This window comes from Mytilus galloprovincialis, chromosome 1 (genome assembly GCF_965363235.1).
Source record: "Mytilus galloprovincialis chromosome 1, xbMytGall1.hap1.1, whole genome shotgun sequence".
NCBI lineage: Eukaryota > Metazoa > Mollusca > Bivalvia > Mytilida > Mytilidae > Mytilus > Mytilus galloprovincialis.
Window position 1 is genome coordinate 94,323,281 of NC_134838.1, and position 8,780 is coordinate 94,332,060.

The 8,780-nt window shown below is 31.5% G+C and overlaps 1 protein-coding gene across 1 annotated transcript in view; it reads left to right on the top strand.

Moving 5' to 3' along the window:
- Positions 1-7,086, top strand: part of LOC143045376 (stabilin-2-like) — a 55,947-nt gene extending 48,861 nt beyond the window's left edge. Inside the window, exons 31-39 of the mRNA XM_076217836.1 lie at positions 3-131; positions 1,120-1,272; positions 1,852-1,894; positions 2,971-3,117; positions 3,585-3,763; positions 4,364-4,429; positions 4,892-4,918; positions 5,643-5,774; positions 6,566-7,086. Coding sequence (XP_076073951.1) covers positions 3-131; positions 1,120-1,272; positions 1,852-1,894; positions 2,971-3,117; positions 3,585-3,763; positions 4,364-4,429; positions 4,892-4,918; positions 5,643-5,774; positions 6,566-6,697 — 1,008 coding nt within the window. The 3' untranslated portion in view covers positions 6,698-7,086. The remainder of the gene's footprint in view (positions 1-2; positions 132-1,119; positions 1,273-1,851; positions 1,895-2,970; positions 3,118-3,584; positions 3,764-4,363; positions 4,430-4,891; positions 4,919-5,642; positions 5,775-6,565) is intronic.
- Positions 7,087-8,780: the final 1,694 nt, after the last annotated feature.

Below are 8,780 nucleotides of genomic sequence, written 5' to 3' on the forward strand. Positions count from 1 at the left end.
AGGTCTACGTGAATAATATTTTGATATCAGCACCGAACATGTTAACGGCAGGAGGTGTGGTCCATGGTATTGATGGTCTTCTGTCACCTATACTACATCAGTGTAATATAACTCAAGTAAACACTGTCTTTGTAAGTTTGTAAGGCGTACAGTTATGATGAACTTTAATTTCTAATAATTACATTAGATGTATGTTTCATTGTAATACGTTATTCTGATTGGCTAACTGCACACCAGGTGTTATTCCTTAAGCAGTTGCATTACACAAAAAAACTTATCATTCATGATGACACGAAGTCCCATAATAAATTGCACAGGTAAATTAAATAAAAACTTGATGTAAATCGTGTATTCATGATACTAGCTAAAAAAAATGTAATTATAAGTATTGAATGCTTCTTTTTGTAACTTCATAGGGTTGTGAAAGCTTTGACCGTGCGCACATTTTTAGAATGAAGCGCTTCCGCGCTTTATACAAATGTACTTCGGTCAAAGCTTTTACACCCCAATAAAGTTACAAAAAGAAGCATTCAATTCTTAAATATTACTACATATTTATTTACACTTAGGTATAAACTTGTTTTTTGTCATAGGAATGATCTGATATATGTAAGTCATGAACAAATATATGATGGTAATGACTAAATATTATATATATGATAAATTTTGAAATTAAATGAATTATAATTTTAAAATGCGACAGAAACCATATTGGAAATCTAGAGAATCTATTTTATATAGATTAGACAGTTGGTTTTCCCATTTGAATGGTTTTACACTAGTAAATTTTGGAGCCTTTTATAGCTTGCTGTTCGGTGTGAGCCAAGGCTCCATGTTGAAGGCTGTACCTTGACCCATAATGGTTTACTATTATAAATTGTTACTTGGAAGGAGAGTTGTCTCATTGGCTCTCACACCGTATCTTCCTCTATCTATATAAGGTATTAAAAGATCCTTTATTTGAACCATGATATTGCAAGAATAGTTCGGTTTTCATTTTATTTGTTTTAAAATTAGGATAATATGATGTTGATACTTATGTGAAGATTCAAGAAACATCACATTGTTAAATTTTTTTTATCAGATAATTCTTCAATTTATTTATAACTTATGTTTTAGGGTCCATGTAAAGCTTGTTCTATAGGGTACTATTCATGTCCAGAAGGTTATCAGCAGGTAGATAAGAATGACCTAATTAAAGATTGTTACTATCCTTATCATGATGGATACTCACGTAAAGGTTGTCGTGGATTATGTGAACAAAGAACATTGGTAAGTCATGTGTAAAATATATCACTGCTGCTGGTTAATGTGAATTGACACTACTGGGGATTCATTTATTTTTTGTGGGTATCAATTTTCGTTGATTGAGAAAAACTTGCAATTTCCTGGATATTTGATTTCATGATTTTGCCACTCTTTGCATACAAACCCTATGGAAAATTTGTGATTCTTTAAACATTTAAATTCGTGGTTCACCTGTACCCACTAAACTCACCTAAATCGGTATCCAACGAATAATAAGGAATCCACAGTAAGTACTGTAGTGTATAAAAATCTTACTTAATTTGTACTTTCTGCCATAAAACCAAAATAAAAACAAAAAAGAGCTACATTTATAAGCAATCAATTCAGTCCATGTTAAAAATTCATTGACAAAATAAAACATACTTACAATCATAATTTAGATTGATAATCACTATATTCATACAATAAAAACATCATCTTTACTTTTATTTTCTTATGTGAGCCATTTTTTTTCAAATATTGAACTCTCAAAAATAAAAAGAAGCTTGTAATGTAACTACTATAAACTTGTTCTTAAAATATATTTATTTACAATTTTAACAGGTTCCAGAGTGTTGCCATGGATACTTTGGTCCAAATTGTCAAGGTCAGTATATAAAGAACTTCCTTAACTTTAATTGCAAATAAAACATTTACATCTGTATTCCTAAATTATTGAATGTAATATAATGAAATGAATGGATTCTGAGACCTCATTTGCTCAAAAATAGTAAAACTCAGTAAATCATATGATATAGTCTAACCAGATTATTGCAGAAAGTTTTTGCTATTTCCCTGCAATGTTTAAAACATGTCGTCGCAATCTTAATATTTGCCCAAAAAATTGTCATATTATGTATAATTTAATAAAGCCTGAATATGAGCAACAGCCTTGACCAAAAGGATATTTCAATTACATAACATCAAAATTCCTTTCTCACAATTTTTATGCCCCACCTACAATAGTAGAGGGGCATTATGTTTTCTGGTCTGTGGGTCTGTTCTTTCATCCATCCATTCGTTTGTCTACTTCAGGTTAAAGTTTTTGGTCAAGGTAGTTTTTGATGAAGTTGAAGTCACATCAACTTGAAATTTAGTACACATGTTCCCTATGATATGATCTTTCTTATTTTAATTCCAAATTAAAGTTTTGACCCAATTTCAGGGTCCACTGAACATGGGAATGATAGTGCGAGTGGGGCATTAGTGTAATATGGACACATTCTTGTTTTACCCTAATTTCACAGTCCACTGAACATAGAAAATGATAGTGCAAGTTTCAGGTTAAAGTTTTTGGTCAAGGTAGTTTTTGATGAAATTGAAGTTGAATCAACTTTAAACTCAATCCAAATGTTCTCTATGATATGATCTTTCTAATTGTTATGCCAAATTAGATTTTTGACCTCAATTTCATGATCCACTGAACATTAAAAATGATAGTTCGAGTGGGGCATTGTTGTTCTTTGGACACATTCTTGTTTTTGTCTAAAAAAATTAAGTAGCTTGAAGACTAACAAGATTGGAAATATGTAAGTCTGGATACATCATTTTTTAAACTGATCTATAAAAAAAATTATGTCTGATTATAAACACCATCAGTGTTACTTTAAATCTAGGAACATACCATGTAGCTCTGTCTGATGGGACTGTCCATACTCAATTGTTATCTCAATTCTGTTATAGAGTGTCCTGGTGGAGCAGAGTTCCCATGTAATAATAATGGAGTTTGTCATAATGGTATCAATGGTACAGGAGTTTGTTTATGCAAATCAGGATTTAATGGAACATCATGTGAATATAGGAATGTTAATGGAACCCTTCAAGCTTGGAGTAAGTATGTTTACTATGGGAATATAGGAATGTTAATGCCCTTCAAGCTTGGAGTAAGTATGTTTTCTATGGAAATATAGGAATGTTATTGGCACCCTTCAAGCTTGGAGTAAGTATGTTTACTATGGAAATATAGGAATGTTAATGGAACCCTTCAAGCTTGGAGTAAGTATGTTTACTATGGATTCATTATTATTCGTTGGATACAAATTTTCATGGGTATAGGTAAACCAAGGACTCAAATTTATAACAAAGTACAAATTTTCTATACATTTGTATGCAAAATCAGGAATTTAAATTTTCTTTTAGATACAATTTTTTTCTCAATTCCCAAATAGCTTTTGAATAAACTTGACCTTATAACATGCAAATGATTAACTAATATTCCATATAATTTTTGGTATTTTTTTTTTAATGTTTTATCCACCTTATACATGGATATAACATGGATTGTTTTGTCTCTTAAGGTTTATCATGTCTTTACAACAATGGAGGCTGTAGTCCAAACGCTACATGTGAGGTAGCCCAGAGTGGAAGAGTTATCTGCACTTGTTTTACTGGATTGGTGGGAGATGGGTCACAATGTCAGAACCCATGTGACCAGGACAATGGTGGCTGTCATAATAATGCTCAATGTATATTTATAGTAAGTATAAAGTTCAAACTGTTTCAAGATTGATTACAAGGACAGAAACCATGTGATGAAGACATTGTTGGCTGTCATATTTATTACTAGTCGGACTATATTGTGTTTGGTGGTGTCAAGTGCTTGTAGGGACTTTGTTACATGAAGTAACATAACATAGTTTAACGATCCACAGCAGATATGATTGCTGACAGATATTATCATTTCTGATCAACATCACAAATTTTATATGATTTCCTGAACATTCTATGTATGGTTAAATCTTGTGACATGGAAAGTTTAATAGAGCTGTTCTTATAATGAGGGTGGTAAAGGGTTATTTTTGTGCAACATGTTTTGCAATTTTTATTTCACGTGCAGCCGTGATAAAGGTTTGTTATTCACCGTGTTTCATGAAATCAGTACAAAGATCATCGTGCAAGACATTTTTAATTGTTTGTTCTTGTGAAATGGCAATTTTATTTCGCGTTCTTCCGTGCAGATACCTCCCTTTACGCCCCTCTATAATACATTCCATGTTAACATCAGACTTGCTTGTTACATCAAAGAATCATAAACAAGTTTAATTCAAAGAATCATCCAAACATAATTTAATTATAGGAAGGATATGGCAGAAACTGTAGCTGTAATGAGGGATTTCAAGGCAATGGACAAGTTTGTACACAGGTAAGGATAATATTTTCTTAGAAAAATAACAGGTCATGTAAACCTATTACCTGTAGTTCATTGCATTTTTTATTTTAATTGATTTGGATCAGTAATTTTCACACCACTTGTCAGTGGTTCTCTCTGGGTACCACTGCTTTCTTCACTATTTAAACTGGCTGCCATGATATTATTTAGTGTTCTGAGAACGGTTTTAATCTCGAATCAATCTACCTAGTCTAAATAGTTGTAATAAAATTATCATCCTCATATATTGTCTAAACATTTCAGTAGTTAGAGAGCACATTAGAGAAGCTGTGTTTACTAAGGGAACTGAGATACAAATGCAAAAAAATACTCTTTTCCACTTTGGTCATTGGAATTTGGACAAAACAAATAAAGGTGAAGAAATGAAAAAGAATTGATACATTTACAAACAAATACTTTTTAACTTGCATCTTCAACTAAAATTTTGTTTTTTAGATGTTAAAGATGTCTCGTTCACCTGCAGTAAGTATAACTATAGTAAAGAAATATATCTAGTTTTAAATTTATGAAAAAAATATGCTTGAAACAAATTAGTTAATTAGCAAAAACTGATATTTTATCCCAAGACAAACAGATCTTTTTAGCTTGCAAAATGTTGTTTGTTCATTATTATTTTTTTAATTTTTGATGTGAAATTCTCATACAGCTACATTTTTTTATCTATTTTTCTCAATGTCTACTACATGCAAATAATGAATGTTAATAAGAGGATTGTAGCCAAAACATCAATTGTTGATGAGCCTGATTAGAAAAAAAAAAATACTAAAAGTAATATTTGCATCATACATGTATTATAGGGTTATTGCATGAATATTGGGGAATATTGTCCTGAGTAGAATTTTATATTGGACGGGCTTGCGAGTGCAATATATGTTCTACGAGGGACAATATTCCCCAATATTCATGCAATAACCCTTTTATTGTATAGCAATATAATATTGAAAGTAAAAATTGGTTTAAACTAAGATTTTGTCGTTGATGACGTCATGAATTTTGAAGATGTATTGCACTAGTGCAATATTGGAATTTATTGCACACTAACTTTTGGTTACTTTCTGTGGGAAATATTATATTGCTATGCAATAATAAAATTTATTCTCATTATTCAATAATATAATGACTTGCCTTGATATCATTGTTACATCACAGAAAGTTCATATTTAATGTCGTTCTTAACTTACTACAGGTTTGGATATATGTGGTGTCAATATTAGTTGCAGTGATAGTTTTGACAATTTTAGCCTTCACTGGTGTATTTATATATATGAAACATATGAACACTTCTGGTGTATTTCAAGTGATGAAGTTTTCAAGAAAGGTGAGATTTAAACGCTATTAAAACCACATACAGGCATCTCATGTTAAACCTCCACCTTTTGGTGGAACAATTTTTTTTTTTAAATATGAAATGGAAGCCTATACAGAAAGAGACATAACCACTACAAAATTGGTATATAACAAGAATGTGTCCATAGTACACGGATACCCAACTTGCACTCTCATTTTCTATGTTCAGTGGACTGTGAAATTGGGGTAAAAACTCTAATTTGGCATTAAAATTAAAAATATCATATCAAAGGGAACATGTGTACTAAGTTCCAAATTGATTGGAATTCAGCTTCATCAGAAACTACCTTGACCAAAAACTTCAACCTGAAGCGGGACAGACGGACGAACGCACAAATTGACGCAACAACCAAAAAACACAATGTCCATAAATGGGACATAAAAACAACAAAAGGACAAGTCAAAGCATAACAATAATTAACAATATCATGTCAAAGGATCGACTGTAAATGAAAGGGAAGCTCAATATAATGTCCAAGAATGATTCATAAATGGATAGCTCAATATCATGAAGTTGTTCTCTTGTTCCTATAATCTCACAATGAATTTCTAATGGTTTCTGATAGAGACATGAGTTTGACACTGAAATAGCAAAATCAAGGGAGATAATAAATATTTATAATTGGTGGTCAAAAAGTTTCACATTTAAAGTTGGTGCTTCAGTTATAAGATATGATGTTATTTTCTGTTCTTTACTATTCAATATACATATATCTACATGAGGGTGTCTGTAATTTCTCCTTTAATTTATTTTTATCATAGGATTCTGTCAACGAACCACTTCAACCAGATGACAAAGAGAATGAATTCATGGTATCACAGCCTTCCCCACCACCAGACATTAACTTCTGTAATCCATTATATAATGTTAATGAAGCATTTAATGATATGTGATGTTCAAGTGTATGCTTTTAGAAATCAAAGATGCACAATTTTCTATATTAGCAAAAGACCTATAGATGCAAAGGACATTTTTGTTATAAATTAGACACTTTTATGATATTGTAAAGACAAACCTAACTGAAAAAAGGTTTATGTAGAAAACTATTACCTTATTTCTGTACAAATTATGGCACTTTTCATTTTTTTTTCCAACAAACATTGGGAATGTCACTAAGTGTGCATTATATCTTAAAAGTGTTAAATATTAATTCCAAATAAGATATTGATGGACCATTGATGCAGATGTACAGTTGTAATAAAAGATGAGATCTGCAACACAGGTTGTTCTAATGTCTGTATATGTGAATAAATGTGATAAACTAAAATGAATTTCTACAATGCATGTTTTTGCTTTATTTTTCATCTTCAATCTGATACAACCATACTCTTTTAAAATTTAAATTAACTAATGAATCTTGATGAGGTCAATGTCAGATGAACCCTGCTACACTAATATGTATATGCACATTTATGGCTCTAAAATCTGTAGATACCTGTATCTTGGCATTGTACAAGATCATGTTTTATCTAACTGAATATAAATGACGTCTTTACACTAAATCCATTGAATGTTGGATGTATACTGATTGATAATCTAGTTTTCATAGATGCACAATTTTTTTCATTAGTTGTAATTGGCTTTGAACTTTCTGTCAGTAACTGTGAGTACTCTCAAATATGTACTAGTAGATATACCTGGCCACTTTGAGTTTTTGTTAGATGTATTTCTATTTGTATTCATCTGATAAGTTAAGCCTTTTTCAACTGATTTTTATTGTCCGTTCTTACATTGTTCTGTTACACCACTGTCCCAGAAATGGAGAGGGTTGGCTTCATCAAACTAGTTTAACCCCATTACATTCTGTATATGCCTGTTCCAAGTCAAGAACCTGTAATTCAGTGGTTGCTGTGTTACATATTTTTTTTAATTTTTTTTCATTATTCTGTACATAATTTATGCCACAAGTTTCCTTGTTTGAATTGTTTTACATTTTTCATTTGGGGGCCCTTTATAGCTGACTATATGGTTTTGGGCTTTGCTCATTTTGAAGGCTGTAAGGTGACATATAGTTGTTAATTTCTATGTCATTTGGTCTAATGTGGATAGTTGTTTAAATTACAATCCTACCACATCTTTTTATATGTACATGTTACAATCATGCACTACAAAAACTATAGTGGCTATTGCTACAGTATCCAGAGTATCTAGAGAAAGAGACCAAACCTTAAACTTAACATTGTCTAACGAACCTTTAAAAGAAATTCAAGCTCAGATGAAACCAGCAAGATGAACATGTACACCCACCTTTCAATCATTCCATACACCATATACAGCTGACATATTACTTATAGTATCTGAGAGATAGACCAAACCATGAAAACTTAACATTTACCAATGAACTATGAAAATGAGGTTAAGGTCAGATGAAACCTGGAAGTTGGATATGTACATTTTACAATCATTCTACACACCAAATATAGTTGACCTATTGGCATTGCTAAAAGTGTTTGACCAAGAAAACTTAATCTAACCACTGATTCATGAAATAAAAGTCACAGTCATGTGGACTGTAGACCTTGCAAGGATTCCATGTACCATTTTATGTTAATGGCTTTGGTGGTCACATGTTAGGGTGGTCTCCATGAGAGTTTGGAGGTAGTGGGTTCCATCCCTGGATGTGTCAAACCAAAATTGGGTATTCTCTGCTTCTCAGCACTCAACATTTAGGAGTAAGAGCAGAGACTGGTCGGCTTGTGGTACACATAATGTGTCTTAGAATTGTAAAATGTCTTCCTAACTAGCATCTTAAAAATCAGTAGCCCTTTTCACAAAACATCTTCAGTGTAAAATTAATCTTGCGATAAAAATATTTAGTTGAATTGTTACAGAATATTTTAGACTTACAATAAATTTTACACAAGATTTTTTGTGAAAAGAACTCCAGTGTCTGTCTAATACAAAGGAGGGTTCATATTCATAATACATTAACAGGTTTTTATCCTGAATGTGCATATAATTGCTTCTTGATGTTCA